This window comes from Gambusia affinis, linkage group LG17 (assembly GCF_019740435.1).
Source record: "Gambusia affinis linkage group LG17, SWU_Gaff_1.0, whole genome shotgun sequence".
Classification (NCBI taxonomy): Eukaryota; Metazoa; Chordata; class Actinopteri; order Cyprinodontiformes; family Poeciliidae; genus Gambusia; species Gambusia affinis.
The window spans coordinates 19,639,257-19,663,045 of NC_057884.1; the positions used below are offsets into that span (position 1 = coordinate 19,639,257).

Consider the following 23,789-nt stretch of genomic DNA (forward strand, 5'->3'; position numbering starts at 1 on the left):
AAGAGTTAAAGTTGATTTGAAGATGGGAGGAGGAGCTAAATATAAAACAATCCTTGAAGAAAACATGTTTTAGGCAGCAATAAAAACATAAACATGCAGCTAGAGTTTCAGTGGAATATCTAATCAAAACATATTCATGTGTTAGAAGGGCCCAGTCTAAGTCTAGACCTAAAGCTAATTAGGAATCTGTACAGCGGTAACAAAAGCAAAGGGTTGTCCTGCAGGGTATTGACTCTATCTAAAAACAAGTGTATGCCACACTTTTCAGATTGTCATTTTTCAAATAATGTGAAAACTGTGAATCAGTTACTTTTTGTTAGTCGGTGCAGAAACATATCACTTAACAGAGACGCAGTTAAGTGATATGAATACTGCTGAAAGGCACTGTATTTGTGGTGTAAGTGAGAAGTGAAAGTCTTTGCATTATTTATGTGTGAATGAAGGATTTGTATATAGAAGGCTATAGCTGTTTGTCATTGAGCACAACAGAGGAAAACAGGTTGCTTTGATGTGGAAACTGGAAGGAGTCCCTGAACGTTTCTTCGCTGCTTTGTTGATCCTTTTATAGGTCCAAGGTCTCCTTTAAAGTCAATGCACACTTTAAAAAAATGACTGTTGGTTGAACTTGACAAAAACTTTCAGCTTTAATCCAAAGTTTGGCTTTGCAAATACCCGTCAGCTGTTTCATGCGGGAGCTAAACGGTGCTCAGCTACGATAACTGAAAGCATGTTGGGTGGGTGCTGACGTCAGCAGTAAACAGCAGTAGTGAACGGAATCAGTTTTGTTACATGCAGCCGTCCAGGAGGAGCGCCAGCGAGCCAAGGACAAGAACGAGAACGAGGTGGAGTCCACCAGCTGCGTGAACGAGGACATGCCCGTGGAGAAGATCCTGGAGGCCGAGGAGGCGGTGGAGCCCAAAACCGAGACCTACATCGAGACCAACCTGGGCATGCCGTCCAACTCGGTGAGCGCAGACTCTACTCTAATAACAAACTGTGTTTTTTTCCAACACGTCAGGCCTACTGCTGAAAATGGCCACTATTCTCTACTTCTGCTTGTTTAATCGCCCTAAATTTAGATCTCAGATTGTGTGTTTTTGTCACTAATATGGTACTGGTAAAATGAAAAAAGGTTCCAGCTTATTAGTAAAACTAAATATGTGAAATAAGACAAATCTTTAATGATCGAACAACTAAACAACTGTTAACGTTTAAGCTTCTTCCGTTTTATTTTTCTCTGTTTTCACATAATGAGATTCTCACAGAATGATCAACTTGATTTAAAAATGGCACAATGTTATTATATTTTCACAAAACTTTAAAGCAAAAGTGCAATTTATTTATTTTCAACTAAAATCAGAAAGTAGCATGTTTTCACAAAGCTACAACAGCATATAATCGGTTAGAGTAAAGTTATATTCAATACTAGCTTGTTGTTTTGTTTCAGAATATAGAATAAACACTCGCTAAGGCTCATATTGGTTTTTATTGTGCAGAATATTCTGCAGTATTGTTCTGCATTCTTGAGCCAGAACCAAAATTAGTTTAATCCAGAACCATATTAGTTGTGTGCTGTTTTATTACCATATTTTTTCTACAATTTTAGTGAAATAAATTGTAATGTGTGCAGCTTCTGCAGACTTTGCAGTGCAGGAGGTAAAAGCTGCATTTCAATGTCTCCTCTAGGCCTTTTCTGTCTGCACTGAGAAGTCACTCAATAAAGCAGAGAGAAATACAGTAGCTGAAGTAGAAACTCTGGCTGTGTCTAAGAGGTGAAGAATTAAGAAAGGAGCAACTCGTTCCTGTACTTCTGCAGAGACTCCTGCATGGAGTTTATTCCTATGGAAAGTTTTAGCCATCATGAAGCTGCTTGTCTGAGGTACGGGTATCAGATTCTGCATTCTTGTTCTGTCTTCTCTCTGCAGTTTCCTCCAAGAGCAATTATCAGATATTGTTTTATCATAAATATTGACATAAATATCATAATATTTGTGTCAAAATGTCCAACTTCCAAGTTGAAAAGAAATAAAACAAGTTAATGATGAATATTTGTCACTAATCCTGACCTTAGAGAGGCTGCCATCTGCAGTAAGAAACGGTTTATTTGCATTTCTGGAAGTTTGTATTAGAATAAATCATCCCCACACATAAATACATGTAGCAGCCTCTGTTTGTGAACATGTATAAAATGTAAAGAGATGTGTTGCTATCAGCTTGCATTATTTAAAAGTAAGCAGCCTGGTCACTGAATAAAATGTTCTAATGTTTTTCCTTTTGATCCTGCTTGCTTCATTTAGATTAGGTTTTATTTCAACATCTAGTTTCTGACTTCAGGAATAAATGTGACACAGAATAAGTTGTCAGTGACACTTCCTGGTTCTCTGTATGTCTATTTTAGTTTCTTATGGCAGGGATTCTTAAAATTGTCCTCTCTTCATTTCCTTTTTGAGGAGTTTGTTTTTGAAGCAATTATCAAAAAAGCCAAATTACTCGTCTTTTTGGCCGTTGAGCTTGTTTTCTTTACATTAGCAGGTTTTCTGTGTATTCATCTGGGGAATCGTTGAGGCACAACATATTAAATGAGTACCACTCAAGTTAGCCTGGGGTTAGGGTTAGGTTATTTATGCCACAACTTCAGGATCAATGTAAAGAGTTTCTACAAATTTTAACCCATTTGATGAATTATGTCCGCTGTTATTGGACCATTTAGATATTTCTGCTTTTCTTTTTAATTCAGTGAGTTTCGGGGACCCAGACTGTGGTTTCAAAGCCACATTATGGGTGGTGGCCCTAAATGTATCTTGGTGGATTTGTCTTTCTGATGAAGCACAGAAATGGTGGACTGTCCTTCTTTCAACCAGATGACCAACAGTGCAGAGCAACAAGTGGGGGAGGGACAACACTACAACATTATACTCTGGAATAATAATGCTGTCCTACCACATTGTCTGATATTTTATTAAGTTCTTTTAACCACGCAAACAGTATAAGGGATATTTGTGAAAGTCTTTAAACTAAAGCATTTCTAAGCCCACATGCCTGTAAAAAATAATGATAGATTCTATACAATATCATAATTTTATCCTATTTTCCATGAACTTGAAGATGTAATTTATATTTTAGAATCATTGAGAACTTTTCCATCTGTGGCAAAATGTTCAAAAAATATTTCTTCTTTTTATAGTTCTCATCTTTTTTAGTTTAGCCTTGTACCAAGTGCAAAATGAGTAAACTTAGGAGAGAAAATAGCTTTTTTGCCAATGTTACTTGCATATAGTTAATATTTCATATGCTCCGAAAGTGTTTGTATTTGTTTTAGTTTTTTTTATCTGGTGTTGGATGTGGTTGCTGAAGAATGCAGGTTTAGCTGTTCACTTTCTTTATTCAGCTCCAAGTTTCCTTCTTCCTGCTCCCAGTATCAGTTGGGCCGTCTTTGACACAGAGGAGACTAAAGAGTGATGAATATTGCAACAGACAGACTGTTCCTGAAAGCATCCCACAAAAGCCGCTGCTTTTTCTGGAATTCTGTTGCAACATGGGAAGCAGAGGAGCTGCGCTGCAGCTTACCAAAGGACCCGAAGGCAGGAGGGAGGCAGGGAGGGCTTCTGGGAATTATCTGCTTCAGAAGGGAGGGAAATGTCCTGTGAAGTAAAGGTAGAAATGTGAGGGATGTTATGAGAGTAAATGGGAACTATTTTGGGGGGGAGATGGAAATGTAGGAGATGAGTGTTGACATAAGGGAGAAAGAGGAGGAGTTAGGATTCAGGAGGGAGCCTGGCAGTGAAGACTCAGTAATGCACTGAGTGTGTCTGCGCTCAGTCATGCTGGCTCCCTCGGCGTTTGTTGCCTGCCCAGCGCCAACACAAGAGGACTTCTGAACGGATAAAAGAAACTTTTGCAAGCTGTCCAGAACTAGAAGTTATATGTACTTTTTAGGTTTAAGCAAACTCCTATGAGATTATTTGATATTACAGTTTAATAAGAAATAGCAAGAATGGTCCTATGAGCAAACTACGGAAACATTATAGAGAAGCAAATAAATTGCTCCCAAATCCTTCCTGCAAAAAAACTTCTATTCTATTTTTTACGTGTCCTGTCCAGCAGTCTAGCAATTAGAATTACAAGAGAGAAGCCTAACCGTTCTACTTTTGTTCTAGTTTTCACTATAATGCTCCCCCTATTATTAATCATGTCCACTTAGACTCCTAATGTCACATTTTTTATAAAAGCAGAGTATATTAATCTCTGTACAATATTCTTTTTAGGCTGCGTACGTAAGAAGTTCCACATTCACAGATTCACCTTTCCACCAGTTTTTCTGAGGAAACATTTTCATAAAAAACCCAGATTTGTCCATAAAGCATTAAATCTAAAGGTGCAATGCTACCTAGCACTCTACTGGCTGGCATGTTCAGTTTTTAGCTATTGTGCTACTTAACCCCCATGAATACTGGAGCACCACACTCTAACCAAATTTAGTTGGTATTTATATTTTTTCCCCTCCATCATTGTGTACATTTCAGAAATCTTAATGTCTTTAAAAATAGCCTGCTTACTCTGGTGTTTAGTTTCATCTCAGCACTTGAGGCTGGATTAGGACTTCAGCCTTGGTTTTAAATATAGCTAACTCTGCGTTACACACATTGTTAGTTTCTGTGTTTCACTCACTGTTTGTGTGTATCTGTTCTGGAAATTCATATAAATCAATAACATAATTCTGAGTATTATGTGACATTGTAGCTGCAAAAGTAGTTGCGTTTTTGTATTTTAATAAAAACAACATAAATAATATTGTGTATTGCATTGGTTAACAGCATGAAACCATAGCGTTTTGCATTAGTTCAAGGTTATCCTCCTGTCAGAGTGTGTTATGCAACGTCGCTGCTAACAACAGGGAAGTAACAGTGGCAAGAAAAACAGCCTGATTTTTGTTTCTCTGATTTGGGGGCGCTGACCCTTTCACTAAAGTAGAGCCGACAATTTTGGCGCAGTTTCAGCATTCAGGCGGCCCGACCAGCAGGGCTTCCCTTTCTTTCTGAATAACGTCCGCAACCAACCGCCCCTGCTGGTGTCCATTGAGAGTCGCTGCCCCGTGCTATAATTAATCACAGGGCCTGGGTCATGGGTGTACACCGTGAATAGGCCGCTGCCACTGTCTAATGGCTGGGGTCTGGTCTGGCTGAATGAAAGTGTGTTTATCTCATGGTGACCTAGAACAGGAGTTAAAGAGGCGTTAGTAATATGCCTTCACTAGGAGAGGAGAGGAGAGATCTCTTCTTCAGGAGACGGAGACAAAGCTACTGTCCTACCTGAGGGTCTTATTTTTACATTTTTGATATTTCAAGGCTGCTACTTTGCAATACTTACAGTACACACATTTATTTAAATGATTATACACAAGTTTGGGTTTTTTTAAAAGCACCTCTCAAAAACATTCATTCCCTTAGCAATCTTTCACATTTTGTCATAAAACAACCCAAAGCATGTCTTTTCTTCAGGATTATATGTAGTAGATTAACACATAGTTTCTGAATGTTGTTACATTCATCCACTTGTGAATATCAATAAAATCATGACAAAAATGGTGTTGGCAGCATTATGCTTTTTCCAGGCTTTTCCTCAGAAAAGGGAGAGAAGCTGGTCAGAGATAAATGGACCTCTATAGAAAAATTATCTAACAAAATATGTTAGACAGTTTAAAAGATTTCGTCCTTCAACAGAACAATGGCCCTTATATAAAAACAAAAATGGGACATGAGCTATTTTTTTTTTTCATACCAATCTTCATTGCAGCTCAGCTTTCCCTCGCTTGTCACACTGGTGTAGTCTGGTTCAAGTGGAATAATGAAAAATTGAGAGGGAAATCTTTCTCCACCCTTCCACAAGTGATGAAAATTTCATAGGACAGTATGCAAGCCTGGCAATTCTCTTAAGTAGTGGGGATGATGGTGATGAAGCGCATGTGTGCTGGAAATCCTTCGATTTGCCTGGAACAAACAGCCTGTTTATGATCACAGGGAACATATCTTTCGCAAAAATTCCTCCTTCACTTCGGACTTTTGCCAGGCTGCAGTTCCAGTCAAGTGTTTCCATACAGTGAGGTTACAGTTACAGTTACAGTGGCACAGCTCAGTGCAGATTCTTTTCCTGCAGACTGATAACATCCCAAATACTGTTCCATGACCCGAGCAGTAAGTACAGTAACGTGATGCTCGTAAATTGTCTCAGGAAAGTGTAAGCTCCTCTCCCCTGTCATCTCCTCCGACGGAGGCAAAGAAACAAGGTCAGTGTAAACACGGCTAAGATATCCATACAACATTCATGAGACCCGTAGTGTCTAACAAGAATCCCGGGACTCTTATTCTAATGAAGAAGAGGAGGAGACTGGGGGTTGGTGGCCTGACGGTGGCACACATCAGAGCCCCCTTTTTACTCTTTTTTTTTTTTTTTTTTTTTCTTTGTTTTTCACCCAGCCTGCACTTTGGAAGGAATTAGCTCAATCTGTTTGTGTTTCTGAGAGGAAACGCAGCTCTCAAAAACTGTCGCTCAGAGCTGCGCCGTCCATCGTTTCCCACGGAGATCAGATGCTGAAATAATCATAAGACGCCAGTTGTCTCTGTGGCCCCACTGGGAAAATAAGACAACTTTTAGTTTCAAGAACAGTTCAAGCTTTGTTTCTGGTTTAAATTCTATATATATACAAATTCTTCTCAGATAGACATCTGCATTGCTCTGCAGGCATCACAAATCTAAGACTGTTTGGGATGGAACGGGGAAAAGAGGATTGGGTCGCCTTTGGCCTGCACATTAAGAACAGAAGATTTGAGTTTTCCCCTTCATCTTGAACTAATCTTCTCTAGAGAGCAGCAGTTGATGTCGGGATCTTCCCAGCTTTTAGCATCGATCTGTGGGATTTGGTTTAGGAAGTCGGGGAGAAGTTACTGACTCTCTTTAGCAGACTGCGAGTTCACATGGGGACACGCCATTTAAGAATATTTACTAGACTTAATTTTATGCAAAAAAAGAGAAAAGTGTGCCTGTTATACATATGCATATCAGTGGTTTGGACTCCTGGGATGATGGCAAACTTCTTGTCAAAGACCGACAGTATTGTTCAGGATGTCCAAAAGGAGTTTCATCTTAGCAAAGTAGTCATACAGTATGCATGTGTTGCATTAGTATTCTGCAGCGATTCCCATTGGGCCGTGAATCTAAAGCACAGGAACACCGTATGAGAAGCTGTATTTGATGTTGGTTTGGCGCAAACAAGAACAATTTTCTTTTTTTCTTCTTCAGAAAGAAATGTTTCCATGACCTTAGGTAGCTGAAATGTTCTCAAAGAATTCTAGGATGTTGAGTACTTTCTGGTTAAAAAAGTTTCCAAGTGTCATCGAACATAAAATGTGTTTAAAAATGGCAGTATGTGGTTGTATTTAATCACTATGGGCATGAATTATATTTTGAAACCAGTAGTGTTATTATTTTGTAAATAATGACACTTTAATGCAAAGTTGGCAGTTTTAATGGATTTTCAATGCAACTTTTAGAGCAACTTTGCATTAAAAGTGTCATTATTTACCAAATGATGCTTCCTGATAACAGTCATAGATATTCATAAAGACTCCTTCATGTCTATGACAGTGTCATGTCAGTCTTATGCACACCTCGTCAAATAAAATGTTATTGGCAATTCTGTCAGACATGTTTATAAGACCTATGCATGTTTAGGTTCATAGGCCTGTTGGAACTACCAGTGTTTGAGTTTCAAACATTTAGTTACTGACTTGAGATGAAGTTAGAAATTTCCTTTCATTTGAGGTTGGAAGTTTAGATCTCCTTGACAAAATGCTGACATGTACAGCTGTTTAATTCTGCATTTTTTACTTACAGGAAAATTTATCTTGTGTTTAAAACTTCTGAAAGTTTAATATTCTATCATTTCTATACTTAGTATGCCATTGACATGACTTTTATTCATATAGTTAGTAAATGTAAATTACTAACATGAACTCATTGTAGACATAAAAAAAGAGGAACAAATTTTTAGACATAATTAGAAAATTGCCACACAATTCTGTGCACTGCAACATTTGATTAAGCAGCTTTACTGAAAATATTACAGTTTGGGACTGAAAGAGATGAAAAGCTTTAAAACCCATTTTCTAAGAGCTGAAAGATCTTTCTGTTTTTCTGCTTTTATGATCGCATCTCCTAAAGGCCTGTGGAGTCCCATAAAGTCAAATCAGTAATTTATTCTGGTTCATCTGCACTATTTATCAGAAAGAGAAACTAATCTTGGCAATGAAAGCTCAATCCAGTAACAGACAACACAATCCTGGGAGCTTAGTTTTATCATTTAACACACATTAATGATTACACTCCAGTTAATCTTCTGAGCTCCTAAATCACTGGAAAAACAAAAATAGGCACCACTCCTGAATTTATTTATTTTTTATATAGGGTAAAACAAGAGATCTTGGAAAACTCTTTTAGCTGAATAACTATGGGTAGATATGAGTTATGCACATAATGTAGTTTGCACATTTTACAGTCCCCTTCTGGTTGGCAATAAAGCTCCCTCTGAGTTGTTTAGTAGTAAAGTGTCAGTTGAGCCTCTCGAAGGCCCTCTTGAGCTCTTCTACTTTTCCAATAGTATTTCAGCTAAAAGCTCCCTGAAGATAGAGCGCGCACAGCAAAGGTTGTTTTTTCACTGGCAGCTCTCTGCAGGTATTTCCTCCACAAGCTGGGACAGAATCACTGTTTGTTTTGTCTTCCTGCTTGCCTTCCTTTTGACAGGCTATCACTCCCAGCGTAGCACTCATGTTGCCGTCATTATGTGTGTGAAAGCACAGTGATTGGTAGCTCACAGGTATCCCGAGATCAGGCTCTGGGCCAAAACACACTAACGTAACAAAAACTCACACACACAAAAAATGACACCTATTCATTGTGCCTGTGCTTCTTTGTGTGTGTGTGCTTTCCTGCAGCCCAACGACCCAGTGACAAATATCTGTCAGGCAGCAGACAAGCAGCTTTTTACTCTGGTGGAGTGGGCCAAGAGGATTCCCCACTTCTCGGAGCTGCCACTGGACGACCAGGTCATCCTGCTACGAGCAGGTATGTTAGCACGAGTTCAGGAATTCAAAAAAAAAAAAAAAACAACAGACTGTGGTGAATTGTATTCCCTATAAATATTACAATTTTTGCCACAATGATCTTTAATAGATGTGGAATATGCATCGAGCTGCACAAAATAATTCCAATCTGTATTTTGCCTGGAAGCTGATTCAGGGAAATTCACAACTGACAGGAGGAGTGGTGTGATCTTTACTGATCTGTGAACGGTATGCAGTATGTTTTAAGGGCTATTTGGTCCTAATATTATTAAATCAGAAGCTGTTCCCACATTCTCAGCAAACTAGAACTTGTCTTCGCTGTGAGTTGGACTCTGTCCAAACTCTCAGTTCTCATCTATCTTGTTGTGGTGTTCAGGGACAGAATCACATGGCATATTCTTGGAGAGGAGCGTCTCTGGTTCAGGAACCTTGGACTTACTAGTCACACATGACGGGGTTTCAGTTTGTATCTTCAAGCCGTAATCTTCATCAATCACTGGAGCACATTACAACCAAGTGCAAAGGATCCAAGATTAGATTCAAGTGTGAGATCATGGTTCTCAACTGGGAAATCTTGAAATGCTGTTTGGGTTGGAGTTTGTGTGGTTTTTTTTTGGGTTGAAAGTTATTGTTATTCAGTTGGTGTGATTTTAAGAAAACCTAACAAATAGATACAGAAGACAATAGCGCTAACTCAGTGCATCCCTATTCAAGCGGGCTAAAAGCTGTTTCTACCAACCCAGATTGTGTGACCTAAATCAAGAGACAGGCCTCCAGTTGCCATTTGCATCTTGTGGAAAATGACTTAAGCTAGTTGCTAAGTATTAGTGATGCAGCTACATGGAGTACAGAGTGAATCATCTGTCACTTCAGCTACATTCGCCAACGTCACAAGTAGGATGGCAACACATTGCCTTCATTCTTTGCCTGTCACTCCAAATTACACCATTATGTTATCTGTCCATTCCTATGAAAACGAGAGGGGGGGGGAGTCCCCTCCTCCCATGATTGTTCCTCAAGCCTTCACACATATAACGATGCAGAGACTTCACCAAACTGGAGTGAGATATTATTCTGCAGAGCTCGTCTCTTCTCGTCTCCCAGGTTTTCTATAAATAACCACTTTAGTTCTGCTGTATCACAGATAAAAGCATCACGGCTCCTCTCATGGCCAAACTCAACTGTAGGGAGAAGAGGCGAGTTGTTGCCAGGCAGAACAGTTAAAGGAACCCTGTCGCTCATCCGCCGGCGTCTTTCGTCTGTGCCGTTCCCCCGTGTCAGGCCCCCTGCGTTGGCACGTCAAGCTTGTTGTCTTTATTGCGATGGCAGGCGCAGTTCATCCCTTTTACACGCTTGTCTCCTTAGAAAGCATGATTCCAATGTCTCAGTGATAACCTGATGCTTGTGCTTGAGGGAGCTGCAGGGTTTTTGCGGCTTGGCTTTAATTGATTCATTGGAATTCTGCCTTTGTTGTCGTTTTAATTTTGCTTGAACGCTGTGTGAACTTTTGTACTTGGTTTTACCTTTTCTTTGTATTTTTTTAACTATCCTTTGCCTTGATCCCTCTCCTCATCTCAGGTTGGAATGAACTCCTCATTGCATCATTTTCGCACCGTTCCATCGCAGTAAAGGACGGGATTCTGTTGGCGACGGGGCTGCACGTGCATCGCAACAGCGCCCATAGTGCCGGAGTGGGAGCCATCTTTGACAGGTCAATGTTACTATTTTTCTTTTCCTAAAAAGTCTGTTAGTTGGAGTTACTTTTCTGGTTTATAAATCTAGAGAAATTGCATAATGGGTCAAGCAAGGCACGTTATGCACAAAGGGATGTTGTCTAAAATTTGTGAAATCCAAAATCTTAGTATTTCAGAAAATACAATATATTTTTAATATAATAATATATATGGTTCAAAGTCATCTTTCTGATGGAAGCAAAGCTTGCAATTCATTTGCACACAGAGCCTGGGGGGAAAGAGGAGAGGATAGCTTGAGGTCCAATCAGAAGTTTCCACAGGCAGGATCACCAAAAGTATCTTAAAATACTTGAATTGTGTCACTCTGGATAATGTTTAAAAATAAAATAAGTGTCTCACTTTTTGAAATGAATTACTAGAATAAATTAACTTTTCAATGAGATTTAAATTTTTGAGATGCATCTTTGTGATGACTAAAGTTTGTTGGTAGCAATAATTCTTCGACAAAGTTCACTTAAGGTGAAATTTTTCTCTTTCGGTGCAGCTTTCTAGCTTTGAAAACCAAGTGAAGTTTTTAGCCTTTAATAAGTACATTTGAGTAAAGTAATTTCATCTTTTTGACAGCATGTGACATTTCTGGTTCTTCAATGAAAACATTACATTGACTGCAAACCACAGGGTTGTTTCGTTGAGGGTGAAGCAGCACAGAAATTATTGATTAACTCCACTGTATTAAATATTTACACCTGGGTGCATCAGGGCTCTCAGAGAGAACCCTGAGTTGCTTCAGAAAATGTCAAAAAATCCATGCAAAGTTCAGTCACAGCCAAGTTTGGAGCATAGCAGGAGCCACCCTGGTGGTTGTTATTGACATGGTTCGGCAGAAAACTGACTGGCTGTCTCAGATATCGCATGAGACCATGGCATGTGTTCTGCTGCATCACAACTTGAGCAGAAGTAATAGAAGTGGAAAAGTTTCAAATATATACATTCCTGACTGCAGAATCAACGTCCATAGCTGTCTTATCCAAACGGGAAGGAAGAATTATCTTGAATAAAACACATTCCTTCTACCGATAATCAACTCTTTGAATAGTAATCAATAATTGGAAGTGAAAACTGATCAGGAAGACAACAAATCCAGCTACGATGGAACTAAAACTCTTCCTCAACAACAAATGGTCACATGATCGAGCAAAAGAGAGCTCCAGAAAAATAAAAACCTAGCCCAAGTGAAGATCTTTACCCACATGTTCTGTAGGTCGATGTAATACAAGAGTTCACATTTTAAACTGAAAAAGAAACTGAGCTTTTAGAACACCTTCTAAATATCATTGAGTGACACAGCAAAAGAAAAAAACATACCAGGCTGTTGACAGACATCATTCACGCAGTTTGAGTTATTTCAAACATTTCTGCCGAGAAGAATTTAGAGAAGTGTACAAAGGAGAGCCGGGCTAAGCGTGTAAGATCATCGCTAAGACGACTCGAGCTTTCAGTCGCCGTCAAAACCTGCCGACTGCAGTGGAGTAAAAATTGAGCTGTTTAGATAAAACATATCTTTTTGTGGAAAACACAGTTTTGTTCAGAACTGTGTGCACAATTTTAAGTTTGTCCCATTCCCATGAGTGACTAAATAAAGCTTGTGTGCGTTACGTTTTTATAAGTTTCTTTTTCTGCAGTTTTGTTTTTATCAAGTTGTTGTATCAAGGTTTGCCTTCAACTCTAAACCACTGTTGATTCCTACTGCTGTTCTTTTTAATGAGACACTCGTGTGTTAGGTTTTTAGGGGTGGAGTCTTGTTGATGGATGATCTAATTCAGATGGAGCACATCTGTTGGTGGACTGTTGTTGTCTTTAAAAGGCCTGGTGGTTCGTTACATTCTGTTTGAGTCCCCGAGGGAAGCTTGTATTCCAAAATATGTCAAAATTTACTAGTTTTCATGACTTTACCATGGAAACGCAAGTAACCCAGAAACCACTTCAACACATATATCATTCTTCTAATTTATAAATAATTGATAGATTTTTGGCCTTTTTAAAACATTTTTGATTCACCAGCACATAGGAAAAATAGCCTCATGTCTAAACTCCTTTGTATTACTAAAACTCCTAAGTTGTAGCACAACAGATTTAGAGGATGACGTTAATATCTTGGAGAAATTTTGGTCTACTTTTTGGAAAAGCCACTCTACTGAGTCAGTGCTCCTCTGTCTTTAAAATATGTAGGGATGCAAAGAAATCTACAGCCAGAATGACCATATGTTCAGCGTTTGACTCTACAGATAATTCATCTGAATATTAAAATATTAGGTGGGTATATCTGGTTGAGTTGGATTTATTTTGCAAAATTGAACTTCAAATCACCACCTAGACTGATTTAAAACCTGTGGTGTTCCACAAGGTCGTGTTGTCAGCCCTAATTTATTGTGAGTTATTTGACTCACTGATTTTAGGATTGATGATGAAAACATTGAGTTTTTTAGCACTTTTAAACATCACTGTCTTGCAAAACATTTAGTTGTACAGAACTGTCTAGCAAATGGTGAGATCATTTAACCCACTTCATGTTGTCAGACTGGTTATATTATTCTGATTTCTTGATTCAACAGGTCTGGCTGTAATCAATCCATGGTTTGACTGGTCAAATTCAGTTCAACTGTCCAAAAGACTTGGTTTAACACAGTTAATTCATGAGGGAGATTATTATTTCTATGCAGGACAGATTGGTTTCTTTTGTTGATGTAATAAATGACTGCATTGAAAATGCAGCCTGTTGGTTCCTGGGTTGTTCTTGAACATCCAAAACGATTTTATGTCACGTTTGGATCAGACAGTTGAAACCTGGACGTGGTCAGCTTCTGCAAAAAGACAATGCTTTGCTGCAGAAAGGCGGCATTTAATCTGCTGAGTTGTTCAGACGTTTAGCTTTTTTTTATTGATCCATATAATTCATTAGGGATTATTTATCAGGAAAATGAGCAGTGAGCTGGAGCCAGCAGAGGACAGACAGCTGCTGTCAACAGGCCAGTTGTTGAGCCACAGGACATTTCCCATCTCTGCATTGACTGTGGCAAGTATTAAGATCCAGAGCACAGATTATGCTTCCTTATCAACTCCTTTCTCTCTCTTCCCCCATACAAATGAAGAGACTGATTAACTTACACACTTTAGTCTCTTTTTCTCTCTCTCTCTTTTGGCTTTGTCGTTCCTCCTCGGAGCAAATTAAATTAGCACTGAGTCACAATTGACTTAACAATCCTGAGGGCCTGAAAGAAAAGAAGAAAATAAGAACAGGCGGCACGGCGAGGGTGTGACCCAGTCAGAGAGGGGTGAAGAGTTCGGGCAAACCTACGGTACCCTGTGATGTCACACACAGACAGTGGGTGTGCTGGTGTTGGATTATAGCTTGTGTTTACTCTGCGGCTCTTTCTGCATGAAAACCACAAACTAAATATAATTGCTCTGTAGGGTTGTAAACTTTTCCACTGATCTAACGGTGCCTCGCAGTGTGTTCGTGTGCGTTTATTTTTAAACAGATGTGAGCTGGTTAGCGGTTGAGAACATATTTTAATATACCAGTCTGGATAATTAACATGAAGAGCAGTTAGCAGCAAAAAAAAAAAAAAAAAAAAATGTACCAATTACAGTCGAGCGGTTTTCTGTGATATGAACTTTTCTGGTTCTTGTTTGGTTGTTTGACATAAAACAGTAGCCAAGAAAAAAAAAAAACTGAACTGGAGTTCTGGTCTTTAAAAAACCACTGATCTGCCTTTATTTTTATATATATTCTCATCTTGCTCCTGTCCTTTCTTGTGTTCAGGGTGCTCACAGAGCTGGTGTCAAAGATGAGAGACATGCAGATGGATAAGACTGAGCTGGGCTGCCTCCGAGCCATCGTCCTTTTCAACCCAGGTAACAATCAAAAGCAAGCTTTCACTTTCAGCAGGGGCTTTGAAAAAGGTCTGCAAAGTGAGGGTTATAAAGGAGGAGCATAAAAAACCCAGTTATGCTTCTAAAGAGGGTAATAACAGGGCGCAGGAGCCCTGTATTTATTCATATATTGAGTGCTGTCCAAAAGTCTTGAGTTAGCCATTATTTCTTTGTATTTTGCTTCCAAACGCCAGGCTATTTTTATGATATTTGAACAGGCTCTTGAAGTGTTTTCCCAACTTTCTGAAGGTTTATCGAAGCACTTTTTCAATTTTTTTGTTTCAGTTCAGACTGTGTACCTTCAAAAGAACATCTCTCTTTATTATTTCCCAGAAAGTGCACTGCTCGTTTTCCGTGCAAGCAAACATTATTTTCATTTCACCCTCCACTTGTCAAGTTTTCTTTAAACTTTTAGGACACAATGTTGCTCCATTGAGTTCTTCAGGACTTACCTTGATGGATAAAAATAAATAATAGTCTCCGCTAGGACAGCCTGGAGATAAGATTTCTGATTTTCTTTTTTTTCCAAGTCCTCCTGTATGCAGACACAACACCAGTTCATCTCTAGAGCTTGGTGTCATTTCTTATGGATGAATGTGTAGGTTCGGAGGTCAGAGTTGATTTCTAGTCACCTATAAATACTGAAAGAAGCCAATTGTTCATAAAGAAAACTGCCAAAATATATGGATCTATATATTCTGTCCATCCATTCATCCAAGTATTGCGTTGTTTAACAATTCTAGACCCTGGAGATCTTTTTCTTCATTTTAACCCATGTGGGAGCTCCTATATTGTTTACTTTTTGTATTTTCCTGTAAAGCTTGTGTCAAAGATAGAAAAAGAAAAGTCCTGATTTGAGGTTCAGCCTCTTACAGAGGCATGCATCACAAAACCTTATCAGGCCAAATGTCGTCCATGTTTACCAAAGCTTCCTGTTAATGTGAGTCAGGGTGTGAAATGTCTCAATACGGGAGCCTGCCTGATCCCTCCAGGGGCCACAGTGTATCTGCTAACCCCAGACGCGCTGATCCCCTTATGTTCAACATTTTGTTCCAGCCGCATCCAGGTTCACTGGCCTCGGTTTGCTTTGCTGCCTGATTCCTGTTAATTAGCGGTTTGCGAGATTCGGACTATCTGAGGGCGCAAAGGGTTGTGGGCTTGGAGGGGGGATGATGCTAAAAGGGGCCCTCAGTCATTCCTTTCCCACACCATGCAAACCAGTCCAGCCATTATTAAAAGTGCAGTGTTTTGTCAAGCAGAAATGTTCCATCAATGACGTGTTTGTTTTCCAGTGTCTCTCTGTTGAGCCTAAATTAGCGCAGCCTTAATTGGACTAACCCGGACTGGGCCGAGCGGGTTTGGATGGAGCTCAGAGGGTTAAAGCTTAATGTGGAAGTCACATCCTAACTATGCAGGAAAACTACAATGCTTTGTAAAAGTAAATAAATACAACCCAGTTATTATTAGCTTAATTAGCTAAACGTTGTTTACGTGACTCATTGTCCTTTTCTATGTTATTTTAGTTTTGAGGCTCTTTTGAAACCTGCATTGCAATTTCCTTTAAAATGTAAAAAACTGAACCACTTATTTTAGTAATAACATTTTTGGCCACAGGGCTTTAATGTTTGAGAGCCAAACATTCCTCTATTCAATAATAGTTTAAATAAAGATATAAATAAAAATTACATTTATTTTTTTAATACTTAAACTTAAAATATGTAATAAATTGTTAAATGAAAAGAAAAATCTAAATTATTCACCATTAAATTTTATATTAGTCTTGTTTGATATTTGCAGACCAATATTCTATATAATAAATATTATTTACCACAATAAACACAGGACTACAATATTATTGAGACAATTTTGAGTTTTATCATAAAATTAATACAAAATGTAATTGAACTAGATTTGTTTGTGTTTGTATGTATAAATTTAATGGATTTCCATGTATCTTGAATTATTTTTTTTACATAAATATTAAATTAATCACCTTCCCCTTTTGGCACGACCTTCAGAAGAACGTAAGAAAATGAGGAAATACGTTTTGACTGTAGTGAGGTCTGATCTAACCCAGGTTATCTCTTCTTGTGTGTTTACAGACTCTAAAGGTTTGTCCAACCCAGGTGAGGTGGAAGCTCTGAGAGAGAAAGTCTACGCGTCTTTAGAGGCTTACTGCAAACAAAAATACCCAGAGCAGCCAGGCAGGTGAGATTAAAAAGCAGTGAAAGAATCACATCACATGTTACTACAATGTAATATTCAGAAAATAAAATGCTGTACATAATTTGCTTTAACATTTCTCTTTCTATACCCATCAAAAAATTAAACTGGTGTTTTAGTTTAGAGGTCCATTCAAAATCAGACGTGTAAGAAAGACTTCCAGCTGCATCTAAAGTTAAGACAATGCAAGTTATTGTTTTTATTTTAGGTTAATAAATCTGGATATCCTCAGAAAACCATTTAAGATGTAACACAATGGTAATGTATGTGGAGAAAGGACCTAAAATGGAGCCCTGTGCTTGTATTCTGCCTGTGATAAAATATTAGAAAAATATGGTGGAAGTGAAACAATATCTTTAATTTTTCTCCTCACCTGCAGGGATGGACTCACTCCATCCTTTCAGTACTAAACCTCAAGAGCCATGTGTGTTAGCACACCTAGGTATAGCATTTACTTTTGATTGTTTCAGAATAAAATGCTCTCTATATTTAATTGCTAAAATAGAAAAGCCAAATGGAGGTGCATGTAATGTGCGCTTTAGCCGACAACCAGCTGCTGATCTCAGTCAAAAAGAAAGAAATATGTAATGTCTGGTGAAATTATGCTGAACATTTTAATTTTTTTCACACAATTTATTCAAACCATTAACATGTATATATTTTTTGTACAATTTCTGAACAGGTTCGCTAAGCTGTTGCTGCGGTTACCAGCGCTGCGCTCCATCGGACTCAAGTGTTTGGAGCACCTTTTCTTCTTCAAGCTGATTGGCGACACACCCATTGACACCTTCCTCATGGAGATGCTAGAAGCTCCTCATCAAATGACATAATAGGAGTGACCCCTCATGGCCCCCCGAACCGTCCTCCCACTCTTAAACCCCCAACATGCATCACCCCAGCTGCCTTGGATCCAGAACATCTACAAAAGGGCAGACTTAAAAAATAAACAACAAAAACGAACATCTCCCTTCTTGCTTTTGTCCCTCATCCATCTTCTCTGTTCATCATCTCTCTGAAGTTTCAAAACGAAGAATTCATCATGTGTATGGGTCTCTTTTATACCCTGTAAAATATATAAATAAGAAAAAATATCTATATATATATAAAAAAAACAAACACCATCAACGTAAGTGATGAGACAGGACTGAAACGAGGACGAGGACATAAACATACTGAGCCATGGTTTTAGTCTTTGCTTGTCGGATCCCCCTGATGAGAAAACAGCAGACAATCAGGTTTTCAACACCCACAGTGCTCAGCAAAACAGCGACGATGTCACAGGCATTGAGATCGGGACAATCGCACATTCTGTGGAACCTCTGAGATGTTTAATCTGGGATCTGAGCCTGCTTTTATTTTCAGGACTGGACAGCTTGGGGAAAAACAACAACAACAACACATCAACGCAAAGGAACTTGTCTCTTCAATCTGACTGAACATGTCAGGTCTTGCACCAGGTGTTTATTTTTTGGAAGAGTGAGCTTGCTAGCGTAGAGGGCAAGTTCTCACAAACCTCAGGTCTCTGGCCAATTCCAACAGACCCAACCATGTCTTACTGTACCAGCACTGTGCGGCGTTAGGGATGGATGTCTTAGCAGTCCACTAATCAACCCTCAAGTGAATGACTTGGAAAATCCTGTTTAGTACAATCTCTGTAACTCTCTGTGCCCGTAAACTGATGTAAATTAGCTTTATGAGACTTGAGCGTCATTGGATGCTCCAGGAGGCCTCCAGCCGGTGCAGGGACAACACGACAACTTTTTTCAGACTTCAGTTTTTATTTTTTTTGCCTCACCACACAGTCCCCCACAAGAGGAAATGTCATCGTTCTGTCAGACTCTGAGCTCCCCACAGTCCTCTCTCTGCCTCACATTTCATGCTAATTTCTGCCAGGCAGACACACCGCCACACTCTGAAATCCCTCTGCTCGTTGCAGTTGGCATCACTTCTTTCTTTCCAACACCTCATATCTACCTGTACTGAAAGCTACAGCAGTATTGACCTTATTTTCAGTAATGCACAAATACCTCTGTTTCCATTCACTCATGTAGGATTTAGAGTATAGGGGAGGAGAGCTTGTTGTTGTGGCAGAGCCATTGTTTGTTTGTTTACTTGGCACTTAACCTCATGACAGTGTAATTGGGTTTCTAGATGGAGAGTGGATGTTGATGTGATCGACCTCTGCGGTGGAGTTTGACACTCTCCCGTTCAAGAACGCCTCAGTACTTTTCCTCCTGAAAAGAACACACACACATTCACTCTGTGCACTTCTCTGGACAACCAAGTGACATTTAAGTTGAACTGAAATGTTAAAAGTCTTTATGTGTAAACGTGTTTTGTGTCCACGTTCTTTTTATTGTTTTTCGCCCTTTCCGGCTTTTCTCTAAATGCTGCAGCTGCTGCAAAACTATGCATAGTGTTCATTTCCAAAGACTGTCTACAGAGCGGCTTAATGAGAGTAAATGTTTGGGAGGTGGGGGTCTCTATTATTCAGAAATTGATACTCACTTTAATCTGGTTTAATCAGCTTCAGATAAACTAAGTTGGTAGCAGAAACCATTAGCTGAAAAAGATGAGTTTTGGCCTTTAGAGGCTCAGCAAATTAGTCGAAATCTTCAGATAATGGTGCGCTCCATTTGTGCTTGGAAGTCAACTTTTCCAAGTTGGAGGAAATTAGCTAAAAAAAAAAATTTTTCACTATAAAAATTATTTTCTGTCAACAATATGGCATCACTTATAACAATGCACAATGTTTGGCTTCACTGCTTGAATGCATGACACAGAAATAAATTATTTTGGGGTTTTATTGCTACTTGTAGCTAGGTTGGTCTTGTACAAGTAGCAATAAAATCCCACTGGTTTCTAACTTTCTACTACAGCAGTTAAGTTAGAAATTACATCATAATTATTTGTGCCTAATAAGTTCTGGATTCTATGGAAAATGGAGCAAAGCATAAATCGACTAGCTAAACTAGGAATTACAAACAGTTTCCCTTAAATGTTAGCTAATGGGACACTAGTTCTGCTTGAAATTGAGAATTTCTGAGTTTTTTGCTGGAAAAACTCAGGATTATGCCCCAGAAACTGAGGTCTATTACTAATCCCAACCTAAAAATTCAATACAGTTGTCGTTTATGTAAAGAGAAGTAATAACTCCTGTTAGAAATTGATTTTGTACTTTCTAATGTTTTTTTCTGTAACTTCTGCTAGTATACCATGTTTGACTGATAGTTTGGTTTTCAAACTAGAGAACGTTTGGTCTTTGAGCTGAAAATGATGAAAACCCACTTAATTTTTTAAACTTGTAACTAGGAAATCAGTTGGGAGAAATGTCTTTTTGTGTCCACTCTCCAAGTTCCTCAGTGGATGTAGCATCTACAAGTTCAAACTGTTTGCAAAAACATTAGCTAAGATATATTATGTTTTTACTCTGAATTCAAAGTTTCCAGATTAGAAGTTGAAAAGCTTTAAGAGTCAGTTGGGTAGATAAAGCTGATCTAATTCTTATATCCATGAAAATTTCACCTTTCAAGGTAAATGGAATGCACCATAGATCTACCAGAAATCCTTGCAAACTAAAAATCACCAAACATATTCCCATGACTCCTGACTGGAAATGGTAAATCAGAACAAACCTAAGCAATGACTGTTTTTATCAACCGTTAGACTGAGAGTTCAAAAGCAACGCCTGCAAACGAGTCTTGGGTTCTTGACAGCAATCACGTTTCACCTCATGGATGCTACTTCTAGCATTTTGCAACGCACAAAATAATAAAAATTGTCATTTCATAGCAGAATAAAATTTTAACTAAATCTATTTCAAAACTTTTAAACTGTTCTAACGATAGTATGTTAACTAATTGATGTCTTCATGGAGCCTAAATTAAATTTTAGTTTGTTAAAAATCAAATAGTTTCTCAGTTTGGACCTTCCTCACTGGATATGGGCCCCATACACATTTTTGCATCGCCTCTGCTGGTATTAAGTGGACTTTGGTTTGGGAGACTAAAGTTGGGCACCATATGTGACTCACAGCTGGCTCTGACATGAATTCTTTGAAAATCGGTCTGAATTGATTATCACATTTTGTCCCTACATCAAGCCTATCCAGGCATTTGACATGGGGTTGTTATGTAACCCAGTGACAATCCTATTTGGGGCCCATTTTCCAGCTCATTACTAACCCACGTGGGCCCCATATGTAGAAGCTGGCTGGAACAGCTCACCAATATTCCCTGTTCCCTCTTTACTACCCAGAACTTATAATGTGAAAAATAAAATATAGAGGAAATGAGTACAAAAGAAAAGAAAAAAAAAAAACAGAACTCTATGAGCTGAAAGCTGTCGGATATTGACCGCTTTCATTGCTCCCTTTCTTTTGTGTTTTACTAGTTTTCCTTCTCATATAATTACATATTTAAGCACTATGAAATTTCCATACTTTTCCAGTAGCCCCATAGAGACTCCACAGAGAATATATACATAAATCACCAACGGTAGAATGTGCTTAAATCTGTTTTTGTTTTTATTTTTTCCTCACTATTTCGGGTTGGATGTTGTTCCATCTTGTGAAATTGTTTCCAGTTATTCCTTCTGTTGAAAAGCCAGCTCGGAAATGTCAGATGTGATAGAAATGAAATGTGCTGGATGGATTTACCTCGAGCCGAAGTCAAGTGTGGTGATTTGTGTGCCGTGCGCTCCCTCTGGTGGAAGAGAAGCAGCGCTGCAACATTACTTGAAATTGTTTTCTAGAAGTATTTAAATGGACAAACAGAAGGCACTTTGTCACAGCTTTCTAATTGTCGCAGATGCTCTGCGCCGAGCAGAAAAGTAGCAATGAGAAAGTAGCAATAACTTCAGTTTAACCCATCAGCGTGATGTTTATTGCTAAAATGAACTTAAGCACGGTGGTTTGCGTTTTTGCAACCTATCCAGGTGACAGTATTACCTGCCAGCTTGGGCTCAGTTTACAGTATTTATATTCTGGGAAATCATGTTTGTTTTCCTGATGCAGAATATGCTCTGTGTTTTGTAGATTTTTCTGATTAGAATCAAGAAAAACTCAGTTCAAACAAAGACTTGTTTCCCAAATATTAGAAAAAAAAATATATATGAACATCCTCTTCATTTCTGGCTGACTCGTTGAAGATTGGGAACAATCGTGTAAAAGCCATATAAAGTGTGTGACGTGCAAAAGTTCACGCCCCCTGCAGGAAGTTGATAGATGTGGGAAAAGATAAGGAAATAATTCCCCACATAGAATGAAAACCTAAACGGATGCTTTATAACATAAAGCTATATTTTGTTAATATGTATATTTGTATATATTTATAAATATATATCAGCAAATCTGTTCATTGAATATTCCAAAACTGAAAATGAAAAAAAAAAAAAAAATCTGAATTTTCCAGAACTGTGGGAGTTTAAAGGTGTTTTTATTATCACAAATACGGGTGGGGAGGGTTGGATTGTAACTTTTATTAAAAACAAAATAAAATAAAAAACACAATAATCCACCAGCAGAAGCGCAGCAGCTCTGAACTCAAAAGAAACCAGCTTAAGCCGTTTTCTGTGACCTCGAAAAATCAGGAGAGGCAAAACTAAAAAATAAAAAATTCAACTCTCCTAAATGTAAATGTTGCTTAGCAAATGTATGTTGAAAACGTGTAATCAGGAAAAGCTGAGCTTGTGACACAATCACTGCTTTGTTTGTTGCATAAACGGCTAAATGTTCTAGTTTATAAAAAGAAAAAGAAGAAAAAAATCACTTGGGAAAAAGATCTATTTTTGTACAAAGGTAATTTTATCCCCTGCTTATTTACTCTGTTCTGTTCCTTCTCTGTGGCTGTTTTGTGGAAAAGCTTCCTCTGCTTCAGACTGAAAGTGTAATTTTTTGTGGGGAGTGGGAGGGAAGGATTGTCCGCTTTGGCACTTTGGTAATTGTGTCGCCTTTTATTTTGCCATTTTCAACCTGTCACTGAAAGATGGGAACATCTCTGATGATTATATTTTTATTTTACTGTTTATAAGAAGACGAAAAGTTGCTTTTTGTTTTTTTGTTTTTTTTGTGTGTGTGTTTGTTGATTGTTCTGATGTTCTCATGAAAAGAAACAAAAAGTTATTAAAAAAAAACTTTAAATTGATGAAAATTGATTGTCTGTCCATCTGTTATGAGATGAAATGACAGCTGTGACGGGTTCTGGAGGAAAATCTGGACATCTTTCATTCACAAATATAAAGATATTTGGTTGGTTTGACTGATGTCAAAGTAATTTTTTCATTATTCTGTGGCCTGCACAATCATAGGGAAGACTGCTGTATTGTTACAGGGTTCCCCACAAATGGTAATTTCTGAAAAAAAGTTGTACTTTCAGAGTAATGGAAAATTGAGTGGAAAGAAAAACTTGTTGGTCCAGCCTTAGGTCCAATGTTAAGTTTGCATCACCGTTCATTTGGAAAAGAAATACGGCTGTAAGCCTTAAGATCCATACAACACCACACACACACAGAAAACTTTACGAAGAATTAACTGATGCACATTTAGGTACCAAAACAACTTACACAACATGAAACATACAAAACTTTATTAGGCTGCAGATTATATCTGAGAGCTGCAAACAAGTATTCCACTGAAATCCAGATTAACTACAGAAATCGGATGTTGCTTGTTTTCACACAGGTGTGTATTAGTAGAGCATAAGCAACCAAAAAAAAATAATAAAACAGTACATATGTACAAATAGAACACAAGAATTGTGACTGGTTGCTCGTATAATTATGCTAAAAAATAAAATATTAAAACAAGTTTTAAAATTAACTTTCC

At 38.3% G+C, this 23,789-nt stretch overlaps 1 protein-coding gene across 5 annotated transcripts in view; it reads left to right on the plus strand.

Moving 5' to 3' along the window:
- Positions 1-22,436, plus strand: part of rxraa (retinoid X receptor, alpha a) — a 173,296-nt gene extending 150,860 nt beyond the window's left edge. For 3 of the 5 annotated variants that reach the window (XM_044144202.1, XM_044144198.1, XM_044144199.1), the window contains exons 6-11: positions 781-965; positions 8,988-9,117; positions 10,695-10,827; positions 14,634-14,725; positions 16,846-16,951; positions 17,649-22,436. In XM_044144202.1, coding sequence (XP_044000137.1) covers positions 781-965; positions 8,988-9,117; positions 10,695-10,827; positions 14,634-14,725; positions 16,846-16,951; positions 17,649-17,796 — 794 coding nt within the window. In that variant the 3' untranslated portion in view covers positions 17,797-22,436. The remainder of the gene's footprint in view (positions 1-780; positions 966-8,987; positions 9,118-10,694; positions 10,828-14,633; positions 14,726-16,845; positions 16,952-17,648) is intronic. The other 2 variants (XM_044144200.1, XM_044144201.1) reach the window with 1 other exon arrangement.
- The last annotated feature ends 1,353 nt before the right edge of the window (positions 22,437-23,789 follow it).